Source organism: Muntiacus reevesi, chromosome 3, assembly GCF_963930625.1.
Source record: "Muntiacus reevesi chromosome 3, mMunRee1.1, whole genome shotgun sequence".
Taxonomy (NCBI): Eukaryota; Metazoa; Chordata; class Mammalia; order Artiodactyla; family Cervidae; genus Muntiacus; species Muntiacus reevesi.
Window position 1 is genome coordinate 4,914,574 of NC_089251.1, and position 14,214 is coordinate 4,928,787.

Below are 14,214 nucleotides of genomic sequence, written 5' to 3' on the forward strand. Positions count from 1 at the left end.
TTTCCTTCCCTGGTACATGTTCGGGATAAACATCTCTCTGTTTCAGTTCCTCAGGATGGTTTAGTGTCCTTGTAGCCCCATGGAGCTAAGCTTTTATGAACCGCTTTCAGAACTTGGCAATGAAGTACATAGTTTTCTTCTTTTGGGAGATAAAGCAAACAGTATCTTCATTTCCAAGAAGCTACCTGCCCTGGGGTTTTTGCCAACCCCTGTAGGTTCTGCTGACCCCTGTAGATGGTGGTCTTCTGGCTGGAAGCTCACTGGAGCCAGTTGGTGGGGAAGGATGCAGCATTGATAGGGCTTTGCCCGGTTCTGTCTTCACTTTCCACAGCAGGCTGCCATCATGTACCCAAGCCTCTGGGGCAGCCAGTTGCTTCAGCGCCTTGTTCAGAGGCCCATGGAGGCCTCTGTGAGGCAAGTGCTGTGCTTTCCCACGAGGTCCCAGTGCCTGGCTCGTGGACAGGCCCGGTAGGGCTCTCCTTGGAGGGAATGTGCCTGACAGTAAGCTCTTTTCAGGTGCATAGACGGCTTTCTATGAAATGCTCTGATAGACATCTCATGGGCTGGGCCTACCATGGGAGAGTTCAGATCTGGTTGAGAACACCAACTCCCCCAGTTTCTGACCAGGTGCCGATTTTATGGAGGGCGAGTTACAAGAGAGTCACACTTACTAAACTTCCTGGGGGAGGAGACGCTGGGGCTGGACCTGACGTCAAGGCAGGCACTGGGTGGGCTCTGGGGGCAGGAGAAGACGACCAGAGGCAGGCAGGTGTGTTCCGGGAGGGAAGAGACGTGCAGTCGTGTGAGCAGTGTGTGACCACGTGGGCACCGCCTGCTGGAGCCTCATGCCCACCACCTCGTACGCCCCCCTCCCTGGGAGAGTCAGCACGGCCACCTTCGCTGAGTCCCGTGAGAGTGCTGGCCCCGCACTGCTGCCCAGCCTCATGTCCCCAAGTGTCAGCCAACAGCTCTGCTGGGGAAGCTACTTTATAGACACACAAGCTCTGGGAGACTTGATCAAGTAATGTGACAGTGGTCTGGAGTGTTTTTTTGTCTGTGGGGAGGTTTTATAATTACTTAACATCTATAACGATTTCCTTGACAGGAAAAGAGAAATGCCTGGGTGTGGCCACAAGGAACAATGGTTTTTTCCCTTTTGTTTTTTCCTGGTAGTCCTTTGGTTAATACCATTTAAGGGATTTTTCTTCCTGAAATTTTTCGAAAGCCAATTGATGATATTTTTATTGCTCTCCCTGACATGATCGAAAATACTCCCTCAAATGTTTCTGTTAGCTTACTTCCACCATCTCATTTCTCTTGGCACGTTTGTTGGTTATGTGTATGTTAGTTGCTCAGTCGTGTCCCAATTCTTTGTACCCTGTGGACAGGCTCCTCTGTCCATGAGATTCTCCAGACAAGAATACTGGAGTGGGTTGCCATGCCCTCCTCCAGGGGATCTTCCCAACCCAGGGATCGAACCTGCATTTCCTGCATTGGCAGGTGGATTCTTGACTGCTGAGCCACCCGGGAAGCCCATTTGTTGGCTGGGAGGGTATTATCCTGCCTCTTCTGTGGGTGGGTTCCAGCAGGCAGATTGTTGGCTACCCTTCTCTCCTGTTTCCAGGGCAGTGGTGACGGGCCTGTGAACAAGCAGCTGGCTGCTCCTTGTGGGCAATGAACGGAGGTGTGAGAGCAGGATCCCTGCTCACCCTCCATGTAGACGGCTTTGCTCTGTTTTGGAAGCAGATGAGCTGGTCCTCTGGACATCTTCATCGTACAGGACGGAGTCCTTTTTTAATGTCTTTCCTATGACATTAAGACACAGGACTGTTCTTCCTCCAAGCTAACCATGTGAAGGGTGGACACAATCACTGATATTTTTAGGTGCTCTCAGGAGAATGTTAACATCCAGTGCAGGTAGGAATTGAGCGTCACAGAAAAGTGACCCCTCCCACCTCTTTCATCTAATTACTGCCAGGTGCTTTGGTGGCATCCACTCAGGCCGGGGGTGAGAAGCCCGTCTTTGTTTAAAAAGGCCTCATCTGGCCTTGACTGGAAGGAGAAGGCAGAACTGCTAGGAGCATCTTCCCTTTCAGAACCACGTCACCTATGATCCAGGACCCAGGAAAGTCTAAAAGTTTTGTTTTATTCTCCTAGTCATCCTTCCTAAGAGAATAGGTGTGACATTGAATACTCTGCATTTATATTATCCTCTAAAGCAACCAATCCCTGGCTTTCTTGTGACTTCTTTTTCTTCTTTGTAACGGGACTTGAGGAGTTTGCTTTCAGTCTTTCTGACTCTTCTCTTCTCCCTGTTGGAACAGGGTAGAGTGAACAGCAGAGTAGAGACCAGTCTCCTGGAAATTCTCTTCTTCCTTATCTGATTCTGAAGAGCTTCTTATTAGAGCATTGTTTTGTTCAGGTGTTTTTTTTAATGGCTTTATTTTTAGAACCTGTTTTAATCATCTTACAATATTATGTATTTTTCTTACAATTATATCTTTGGCTGCTAAATATCAGCTGCTTTTTTTTTTTAATGGAGGAGATAGCAGCCCACAAGTTTTCTACACTTTTGCTCTTCTTCTATTGTAATACATAATATTCAAAATAGAAAAATAATTCTTTCCATAAATCCCCAGAATAATCATCTTTAGTTATTTTAAAAATATGTGTGAGGTATAAAACATCTTCATTTTGGCCTGTACTCTGCAACTGTTAGGGCCTCCGGAAGTACTTGGGGCTTGTTTTGTGTTGTTGCAAAGTCGATGCCTCTGCCACCACCACAGGTCACCTCGCCTCTGCCTTACCCTTCTTAAAATACCCTTCACTAGTGCATTCCTCTGACTTCTCAACCACGGTTTATTGCAGGGGGTGACAAAGCCAAGCCAATGTTAGGAGGAATTCTAGTAAATTTCAGGTCTCTTTGAACTCATATTTAAAGGTTATTCCTTGGGACTTCCCTCGTTGGAAGTGGTGGTCCCGTGGTTAAGACTTTACTCTTCTACTACAGGGGGCACGGGTTCAATCCCTGGTCTTGGAACTAAGATTAAAGAAAAATTTTTTAATCAAAGTAAAAGCTGTTCTCTAAAAGACCCTGCCTGCTAAAAGCCCACAAACCTGTTGGCTCCTCATGACACATATGAGTTTTTACTTTCTTAACTCCAAAAACATTATATATTGGTGTATACCTGACTGTTTGTGATAGTTTCAGGTGAATAAGGAAGGGACTCAGCCATGCATATACATGTATGCATTCTTCCCCAAACTCCCCTCCCATCAAGGCTGAAGCTTAGGTTCTTGCTGTGTCATTACAGAAAGAATTCAGTGAGAGACAAAGTGATAGGTGAAAAGTGAAGTTGCTCAGTCGTGTCCGACTCTTTGTGATCCCATGGACTGTAGGCCACCAGGCTCCTCCGTCCGTGGAATTTTCCAGGCACGAGTATAGGAGTGGGTTGCTATTTCCTTCTCCAGGGGGTCTTCCCGACCCAGGGATCAACCCAGGTCTCCCGCATTGCAGGCAGACACTTTACCATCTGAGCTACCTGGGAAGCCCAAGTGATAGGTAAGAGGTGGATTTATTTAGAGAGAAACACACTCCATAGAGTGTGGGCCATCTCCGAAGGTGAGAGCAACCTGTGAGTTTTTATCTAATTCAGAATAAGAAGTGTACAACACTCTGACCTAGTCGGAGGAGAGGAAGGTGGGCCATTCCTTGAGAGATGTTATCAGAATCTCATGGAGGATGTGAAGTTTGAAAAAGCACATAAATTCTTGTGGTGAAATTTTTATACATTTTAGTTGAGAAATGAAAAAAAAAACTTAGGGCAGAATATAAAGCTCCACAAAATCTTCATGGGATGTATGAAATAGGTTCAGGGAGGGAAAGTGTATTTATTAACAGGAGGTGCAGATTTTATAGAAAGGACTGAGAAATCTGAGTCACTGAGAAACTAGGTCTGTGCTAAACAGAAGACTTAAAGTGATGGCCATGCTTTGGAGTTTTAACATTCTCTTGAAAATCTCCTCCTGCCTCCAGCTCAGCCCTCTCCTCCTGCTACAGCCGAGTGTACCAAAGTCTCGCCAACCTCATCCGTTGGTCTGACCAAGTGATGCTGGAAGGCGTGAACTCAGAAGATAAAGAGATGGTGACAACCGTGAAGGGGGTCATCAAGGCCGTGCTGGACGGAGTGAAGGTATGTGCGGGTTCCCGGTGGTCCTCAGCAGGGACTTGGAGCTGTTTGTCTCACAAGAACTCGTTCCTAAACCCCTGACGCTAGAGTGAACGTCTTCCGGTGTCTCTGCTGTTGGTGCCACTCTGCCCCCAGCTGTTTCTGTCTCTCTGGTGCACACGCTCCTACAGCCGTTTCCCCTTTGGAGGGCTGGGCCCATAGTTGGAAAAGCTGCCAGAGGCAGTCAGCCTGTTCCGGGCCTTGTGCTAAATCTGCACTGAGTCTTTATGCTACAGGTCTGGCTGTACATGCCTGCCAGCTCGACAAAGTCCAATGGAAGCTGTTTTTGCATTGACTCTTAGCAAAACTCCCAGCATGTCAACTGCTACCTTTTCATATTCTAAGAACGTCTTAGTAGAAAAGCAGGATTGAGATGAGTTAGAAGTAAAACTGGAATCTATGATGTAGTTTGTGAATTTTCTACCCAGGGAAGTCAGAAATAGCATAATAGAAAATTATGAATCATTGTTAAGGTGGGAAACAAAGTCCTTCTAAGGAAGGGTCTATGGTTCTGGAATTGGGGTCCAAGGGACAAACCCTTATTGAGAAAATAAGTCCCAGTGGATAAGGAGCAAGGCAGAATGTAGGGCAGGAAACAGGTGGGAGCCTGCAGGTCAGGACGAGGGCTGTAAGTGGTGAGCATGTGTGGACCCTGCTGTTAGATGATGCTGTGTGATGTCGTGGAAGGAGGGCTAGGCTGGAGCCGTTAGATTTCACTCCCGTGTTCACCTCTACTTACCAGTCTGAACTGGAGCAATTTCCTCAAGTGCTCTGAACCTTAGTTAACTCATCTATAAAACACAGGCAGTTATGGCACCCTATATCATGGGGCTATCAGTTCAGTTCAGTTCAGTCGCTCAGTCGTGTCTGACTCTTTGTGACCCCATCAATTGCAGTACGCCAGGCCTCCCTGTCCATCACAAACTCCCAGAGTTTACTCAAACTCATGCCCATCGAGTCGGTGATGCCATCCAGCCATCTCATCCTCTGTCGTCCCCTTCTCCTCCTGCCCCCAATCCCTCCCAGCATCAGGGTCTTTTCCAATGAGTCATCTCTTCACATGAGGTGGCCAAAGTATTGGAGTTTCAGCTTCAGCATCAGTCCTTCCAGTCACACCCAGGACTTATCTCCTTTAAGCTATAGGAAGGATTAAATTATTTAATGCATGTAAAACTTTTAGAACTATGTCTGGCATACAAAGCACTCAGATCTTAGCTGCTGTCTAGTAGTAATTATGTGGTGCTAGAGGTGCGCTTTGCAAATAGACCTCTTGGCTTGAAAACCTATGTTCTTCTCCTTTCTAGACCCTCTTGTTCAAAATGGCAGCTGGGATACTTACCCTAGGTCCAAAGACTTCCTTCCCCATTCAGCTGTGCTACTAGACTCCTAAAAGCTGCCTCCTTCGACATATATTCCCCAGAAGCTCTGGAGAGTAGAGTAAGGACCTCCCCGCTTCTGATGGGTAGGAATTACAGACTGAAGGCTGAGAACGCATTGCTTAACACCCCACGCTGCTCCAGAGTGAGCCGTGTGGACTGGGCTGATCCGGGCGGCTCCCTCTCTGTGTGAGCAGGGCCGCTCTGTCTTCGGGGGCTTCCTGAGCTCACTCAGAGGCGGGCGGGACTGGACGCCGTCACAGCATCCTCTGAGAGTTCCCAGTCTCTTCATCCCCGGAACAGTGAGGCCCTACACCATCAGCTTTGGCCATGAGATCTGCAGAGCAGCCTGGGGTTGCTTTCCAGATGTGGCACCTGGCCACACATTCTCCCATGCGAGCCTCCGGTTACTCTCTGAGGTCAACAGGACAGGTGAGACGTGACCGGGGCCATGCGTCCCTGTTGGGGTGCCTGTCACCTGTGCCTTGCCTCGCCACTCCCTGTCCAGGCTTCTGGCAGTGTTGTCACTGACAAGTGTTATTTCTCAGGTGACGTTGTTAAGGCTTCCTTCTACTGCATGATTGTAATGAGATGTTTAAAACAAGTCAGGACATCACAAATAGAGGAGTTTCCAGGCGTTAAGCTTTGTGACGTTCCCAAGTGGATTTTCTTTGTGGTATCATTAACATGCCACTGTCAGTTGAAAAGTTGTCTAAAAGAAAATTTATCAGGTTTTTTCAGATTGACCAGGATGAGAGAGGGGGAGGGAGCAAGAAAGAGACACCTGTTGATTATGAACCTGTCAGTGTCTGAACTTTTCCACAATTGTCCCTAAAATATTTTAAGCAGAACAGAGATTCTCTCAGTGAGAAGCTCAGGAAATTCACATTTGTTTCTTTTACTCAAGAAGCCATTAGTGAGAATCTCCTGTGTGCTGGGCAGTGTGGTGGAATTAGGAAGATAGTGATAAAACTGGCACAGTCCCTGATCTGATGGAGTTTACAATCTAAAGGTGGAAAGGGCAACAGCCAAAGACCCATAATTGTATAATTAATTATAACAGGACTGGGGCTATGGAGGAAAATGAGCACGAGGTCTTACTTGGGTCTTGGGGGACCTTCATTTTTCAGGGTGATCAGAGGTGCTTCCCCAGGGATGCTCCCACGGGCAGGCTGAGGCCTATAGGATGAGCAGGAGCTGCCCTGCGTCACTAGGGGATGTCAGTGGTTGGAGTCAGTCAAGACAGCAGGGACGATCCAGACCCCGTGGTGCTGGTGTTTGTTAAGGTCTAAGTTGTCATAACAGCTGACAATTGACTCCCCATTTAACTCAAAGGCCTTCACTTCCCATTTGCTGTAGGAACCACCTCCAGCCCAGGACTTGGCTGTTGGAGGGCTGAGTTTCTTGAGGTCAGACAGATACACAAGTTTGTCCTTTCAAAACCAAGACCCCAGCTCTTCCTCATCTCGCCTTTCCAGCATTCCTTCTCTCAGGTGTGCATCTTCTTACCTGTCTCCCTGGACTCTGCTCTACCTCTTTTCAGATCCTCTTGGATCTCCCTGCTGAGCCCTCCAGCACAAGAGCACACACACATACACACACATTTAGTTTTTCGATCGAGGGGAAAAAAGCCTTCTTCTTGCGCTGACCTGGGGGAAACCTGGAATACCCACAGCTCTGTCCTTTAACAGTCACAGCCAAAATTATGCTTGTGTTCCAGGCTCACCTTGAATAAGGTGGATATTTTGAAAGAAATATTTTCCTGACTGTATGAGCTAGGGGTAGATCTGGCTACAAGTAAATCCAAAATAATCCTGGCTTCAAGAGGTAGAACTTTATTTCTCCTTCATGTGTAAGAAGCCTAGCAATAGGCAGTCCAAGGCCAGGGTGGCGTTTTCACAGACTGGCCAGGATGTGGTCTTCTATCCTGGTTTCCCATCATCGTAACACACAGGTTCCACTTTGTGGTGCAGAATGACTGTTCAGTCTCCATCAGTTACAACTACTAGCAAGGAAGAAAAGAGAATAGGAAGTTGTCCCTTCTCCATTTGCCGGTACTTATTCCAAGCCCTCGCAAGCTCTCACATTTTATTGGCCAGAACTTAGTCATGTGACTGAGTAAAATTCTGTTAACAAGGAAGCGCAGACACTGTGGGGCCCCTGGCTGTCTCTGCCACACTGACATTTAAGATCAGCCATCACTTTTATTCCTTGTTCAGCCTATTTTAAAATTTTTTATGATGACAAATTTTAGACATTTGCAAAAAGAGAGCAGTGTAATAAAGCCTCATCACAGAGCTTCCACAGTTGGCCAGCCTTGTTCCTTCCAGACCTCTTCCTGCTCCTCTGGATTATTTGGAAGTGAATCTGAGACATCCTAACATCCATTCATCTGTAAATACCTTAGCACATAGCTTCAGAACGAGGCACACCTTCTCTGAAGGGCCAGGTAGTAGATGCTCTAGGTTTACGGGCTACGCTTGGTCTCTGCTGCATCTTGGCCTGCTGCATAGTCTTTGTTTTTGTTTTAATTTCATTTTTTAAAACAAAGCTTTTTTACCCTGAGGGCCATACAGAAGCGTCAGGGGAGTGTAATTTCCTCAGTTCCGTCTCATCACAACAAAAGTTGAAGCGACAGACTTTGTTAAAGCCCTGGGTGCGTCACGGCTCTCCAGCGGTGTTACAGCTCCGTGTCACAGCTCAGTTTTATTTAGAAAATAAAGGAAAATACATCCTCGAGGCATGAGGGCATGCCAACCCAAAAGAGTGGAAGAGAGAGAGAGAGAAGGAAAAAGCGCATGGGTGCGCTTGAGGAAAACCTCCGCCCCCCCAGACCTTTGGCTCCTCTTTTTATATGTGTTTTTTTCATCCCCCAGGCCCGCCCTATGTAAATTGGGCTAGTCAGGAACGCTGTTCTACCTGAAGTCCTCACTCTGGTCCTAGGACCTTCCTTTATTCTATTTTCACCTTCCTTTGTTCTGTTTTCACGGGCTTCTCCCTTCCTTGTCTTTTAGCCACCGCCATTCTGGGCTCCTTTTTCCTATGCTAACTACCTAACAGAAGCAAGCCCTGGACTGGATTTGTCCTGGAGGGAGTAACTTGCTGATTCTAAACAGTTTGTTTTTCAATTTCAGATCCAAATAAATTCCACACACTGTTATTTATTAATAGTGTTTAAAATTCTCCCTTCTTTGTAGTTTTATCCTTGCAACTTATTTGTGTGTGTGTGTGTGTGTGTGTGTGTGTTTAAGGAAGGGTTATTTCTCCTAAAAGTCTCCCATACTTTGGTTTTGCTGATTACATCTTTACAGTATTATTAACATGTTCCTCTGTCTCTTGGGGCTTCGCTGGTGGCTCAGATGGTAAAGAATCTGCCTGCAGTGCAGGAGACTTGGGTTAGGTCCCTGGATCAGGCAGCTCACCTGGAGAAGGGAATGGCTACCCACTCCAGTATTCTTGCCTGGAGAATTCCATGGACAGGGGAGCCTGACGAGCTACTGTCCATAGGGTTGCAGAGTCAGACACGACTGGGCGACCAAACCTTCACTTTCCTTTCTGTCCCTTGAATTTCCCAGAAAACTAGGCTGAATCAGATTCAAGTTTGTGTATTTAGAAGAATGTTTCCTGGGTGCTGCCCTGCACTTCCTTCTAGAAGCATCTTTCCCTTTTTGATGCTAATAGCCGTTGATGGTTATTGCTTCAATGGTTCATTCCCTGGGGTTGCTAAATGGCAGCATTCTAATTCTTTCTGCCTTCCCTTCCTCATTCCTTAGTGGGAATACTTTGAGAGAGACCTCCCCTTGTTAGTCATGGTTACCCTGTGTTATAATTCCCAGGGAAGAGGCAGGATCAACGCTCAGTTCCTTTCTTTACTTATAGGTTATCAGAATGAGTGTTTCTTTGCATCCTTTAACATGACCCGTGGATTGAGATTTTTAATGGAGCATTCTGAACGCAGGTGTATAAACACACTCTGTGTCCAGTCCATTGCACGTAGGACCCGTAGTGATGTTCCCGTCCCATCTTTGAGCAGTGACAACTTATTCAGATTGTTTCTTGAGTTCATTTTGATATGACCTCAGAAGTCTTTGATAGTTTTCTCACTTTGGGGTATATGAAAAGATGTTCCAGGTTCATCTTGTAGTTACTTGGGTGTGAATGTGGTAATAACTTTATTGAGACATAATGCCTCCACCGTACACTTCACCCATTTAGAACGGACAATGTAGTGATTTTTAATACCTTCTCTGCATCGTGCAGCCATCTCCACAGTTGATTTTAGACCACTTTCATAGCTTCAGAAAGGAACCCCATACCCTTTGTACTGTCCCCAGACCCTGCCCTTGTTCTCTCCATCCCCCCAGCCTTTGGTAACTGCTAGTCTACTTTCTGTCTCTGTACATTTGCCTCTTCTGGACACTCTACATGTATAAATGGACTCATGAACTATACTGTTTGACCTTTTGTGACTGGTTCTGTCACTTAGCATCATACTTTTGAAGTTCATCCGTGCTGTGGCATGTATCAGTACTTTATCTCTCTTTATTGCCAAACTATGCAAAAGACCCTGATGCTGGGAGGGATTGAGGGCAGGAAGAGAAGGGGACGACAGAGGATGAGATGGCTGGATGGTATCACCGACTCTATGGGCATGAGTTTGAGTAAACTCCGGGACTTGGTGATGGACAGGGAGGCCTGGCATGCTGCGATTGATGGGGTCACAAAGAGTCGGACATGACCGAGTGACTGAACTGAACGGAACTGATACACCAATGCATGGATATACCACATATTATTTATTCATGGACGTGTGGACATCTGGGTTGTTTCTCCCTTTTGGCAGTTTTGGGTAACGCTGCTGCTGCAAACACTCAGGTATAAGTTTTTGTTTGGGTTGCCATTGTTGCTCAGTCGTGTCTGACTCTCTGTCTGGGTATATGTTTTCATCTCCCTTGGGTATACGCCTAAGACTGCAGGTACTGAGCCATATAGTAACTCTGTGTTTGATCGTGTAACAGACCACCATACTGATCTCTAAAGCAGATCTACCACTGTATGTCACCACCAGCAAAGCACGAGGGTTCCAGTTTCTCCACGTCCTCACCAGCATGTGTCACCACTGGCTTCTTTGATACAACTACCTAGTGGGTGTGCAGCAGTACCTCACTGTGATTTTGATTTTCATTTCCCTGATGGCTGATGATGGTGAACATCTTTTCCTGTGCTTACTGGCCTGTAGAGAAATGTTTATTCAGATCTTTTGCTTATTTTAAAATTGTGTTATTTATCTTTTTTTTTTTATTATCATTATTACTGAGTTGTAATCACCTAGTACATTTCTTCCCACCAACCTGGCATCAGCCAGATTCCTCAAGGGAGCTCTGGTCCCCTTTCTCAGGGAATGGTATTCGGAGACCTCACTCCACAGTTCCTCATTGCTCCTGATTGACCATGTGCTTAGTTTTGTTTAAGAGAAAACACGTCATGAGTTTATTCTGGTAGTTCCAGTTCACTTCCAGGATCACTGGAGTTTTAACTTAGCCTCATCAAGCTTATATCTTAATTTCCTTCCTCCCACCCTGAAAAATCCCAGTTTTCAAAAATATCAACGTAATGACACATTTGTCTTTTTCAGAATGCAAACACAGCAGACTCAGAATAACAACAACCTCCTCCATCAGCATGAGTATTAGAAATTATTAAAGGTGTTAGAGTTATGTTTGACCTTCAGGTTATCCATCATTTTGCAGTTATCTGAATAGTTCTTCTTTGTGTGGCCACATGGCCACATGGTCTGTCCTGTGTACCTTCTGTTTGCATACTTCCTATGTGCAGTGTTCTCAGCATTCATTGCTCTACACAAGCGGAGAAGGAGAGGGTAGGGGAAAGAAGAAGACGACAGGGTATGTGTAGAAGGAAACTGCTGCGTAGGAACTGTGTGGATGCACTTTCATAAGTCAGAAAAGGCATCATGCTGCTATTTCAGGTTCACATACTCCAGGTTTGGGGGTGTTTTGTTGGTATGTTTTTTAAATTACAGGGTATCTTAAAGTAAGATAAGCCCTCCCCAGTCCACTTTCTGAGCAGTTCACCAAGTATTTTTCTAGTAGACCTGCTGACATGAAGCACTGCACTGAACATATACTGCTTTTTCCTTCTCACAGATGTTGGGTGTAGAAGGACTTCCTATCCAGCTAGAAGTTGTAGCAGCAGCAGCTCCTTTGGGGCCGTGATGTGTTCCGCTCAGTTACAGAATCAGGGGAAGGGCTTTCAGTGATAGGGTAAGCTCGTTCAGGGCCTTTTTTGGGGTGGCTCCTGAAAGCTTTATTGAAGACGCAAGTGCTCAGTTCCTCAGTTATACCCCTTCCCCATGCCGGCCCGGCCCCGCCTCTGGGCCGGTGGAATCTGAGCTCTCCTCCAGCTGCCTTGTGTTGAAGCTGCTGTGAACTCCAGAAGCAGCCTTCAGGAGTCTCCCGCCAGCCCGCTACCCGCGGGCACCTGGCCTACTCAGCACTCTGCCTCGTCCTGAGCACAGACGGGAAGGAAAACACTTCCTCTGTTCTGTTGCTGCCTCTCCCCCACTTAGGATGGGGGCAAGGAAAGTCCCTTTTTGTCACCATGAAAGTCACACAGGGTCTGGAGAGCCCTGTGATTGCGTTATACCTCTGTAGTTACAGGAAACTCCCCAGTGGCCTGCATCCAGCAGACAGCTCGCCAGTAGAGGGCTGTGTTGTGGCCGTACGCTCAGGGCCCGGCGGGGACAGAGGATAGATAGTGACAGGTCGGGACACGGCCTGAGCAGAGCAGCAGGCCCCCGGCTGCAGAGGAGGGCACTCGCCAGCTACAACATCTTTTCTTCCTGTGTGAGCCCGTAGGGCTTGGGCCTCCCCACACAGACTGCATGCCCACTGCCAAGCAGGGACCAAAAAGGCGAGAACAGACAGGAGTGTGTCTTACCTGAGCCCTGAACTGTGCTTTGACTGGACGAGTGTCATTTCAGACGGAAGCGTCTCTGTGATCACTTGGTATGAATAAAATAAACATGGAAATGATGTATTATGTATTTAGAAAGGGACTTTTCCAAATACCTTTCTGGCCTCTGAAAACTGCTTTTCTGTGAACTGGAAGTTGTCTGATGCACAGCTGCCGGCTCTGGACCCAGTCTCGGTCGTCTCAAAGTCTCTCCTAGCCTGTGCGCAGGAGGACCGGAAAGTCTGACGTCCTCCCAGAAATCCGGCTCCAGTGGGGGGTGTAGGGCTCTCAGTGGGGTTGAGGGTGTTGGCACAGTCACCAAGGATGCGCCCATTCTAAGGGCTCTCTTACTACCTGTGACCGTGAGGGTCTGCTGGCCAGCCAGTCTGGGCTGGAGGGCGTGGTCACCATGTCCCTCACCTGCCGCTCTGGGCCTGGGCCCGATGGGGTGGGGCCCGGGGGCGTGGGCTCTGCCTTGGTCTGGAATGCGGGTGCACACTTGCATATGTGTGCTGTCTTCAGTGATTCTGTTGCTGTCGTTCATTAGTTGACTTCACACAGCTGCTTCTCCAGAAAGATGGCATTCTAATTATAGTCGCTCAGGAATTAGTGGAATGTTCTCCTGCCTCGGCAGATGCGAGCGTACACACTTCTCTGTCTTCCCTTGCCCTGCTCATAAAGAGCATGAGCGTGAGTGTGGGGCTTCCAAGGACTCCCCCTGATGCCACGCCCCCAGGGTAAACTGCCTCCCCCATCCTTCTGCAGGTGACAGGGTGTGGGGGGCAGCCTCCCTCTTCTGATTGCATCAGCTCTTGGCTCTGCACCCCATCTGTAATCACCAGCCAGGTAGCTGCTCCTTCAGCGTGTGGAGGGTCATGTTTAACTTGTAGATGGTGGTAAACAGCCAAGGCTGACCTTCTCCTCCAGTCTCCCAGTCCTTGATTGTGGGCGACCGCCACTCCTCATCTCTCCAGAAACAGACATCGACTGTGACAGAGTGGAGTGACACTGACTCCGCTTATATGGAGTATGCCTGTTTTCTCTTTTAATTGGTATTTCAGAATTACTGTATGTTCACTGTAGCAAATTAAGAAAAAGCAGAGAAGCAAAAGCAAGAAAATAAGAGGTGTTTCATAGTCATATTTTTTTTCCATACATGTGTTCTTGGTTGTGTTTTGTTTCCAAAACATATTATGTATACACCAATGTACTGGTGGGTTCTTTTCCACTTAACATTGTATTGTCTTTTCACACTATCATATATTCCTGTTCTGAGTTTTCTTAATAGTAGTATAATGGTCCATTGTTTGATTCTATCATAATTTATATAATCAGTACCTAGTTCAGTTCATTCACTCAGTCGTGTCCGACTCTTTGTGACCCCATGAACCGCAGCACGCCAGGCCTCCCTGTCCATCACCAACTCCCGGAGTTTACCCAAACTCATGTCCATTGAGTCAGTGATGCCATCCAACCATCTCATCCTCTGTCGTCCCCTTCTCCTTCTGCCCTCAATCTTTCCCAGCATCAGGGTCTTTTCAAATGAGTCAGCTCTTCACATCAGGTGGCCAAAGTATTGGAACTTCAGTTTAAACATCAGTCCTTCTAATGAACACCCAGGACTGATCTCCCTTAGG

General features: G+C 47.1%; 1 protein-coding gene across 11 annotated transcripts in view; it reads left to right on the forward strand.

The window, feature by feature from the left end:
* Positions 1-14,214, forward strand: part of RAPGEF1 (Rap guanine nucleotide exchange factor 1) — a 134,271-nt gene that overhangs the window by 74,428 nt on the left and 45,629 nt on the right. For all 11 annotated transcript variants that reach the window (XM_065928199.1, XM_065928201.1, XM_065928204.1 and 8 more), the window contains one exon: positions 4,037-4,193. In XM_065928199.1, the coding sequence (XP_065784271.1) occupies positions 4,037-4,193 (157 nt within the window). The remainder of the gene's footprint in view (positions 1-4,036; positions 4,194-14,214) is intronic.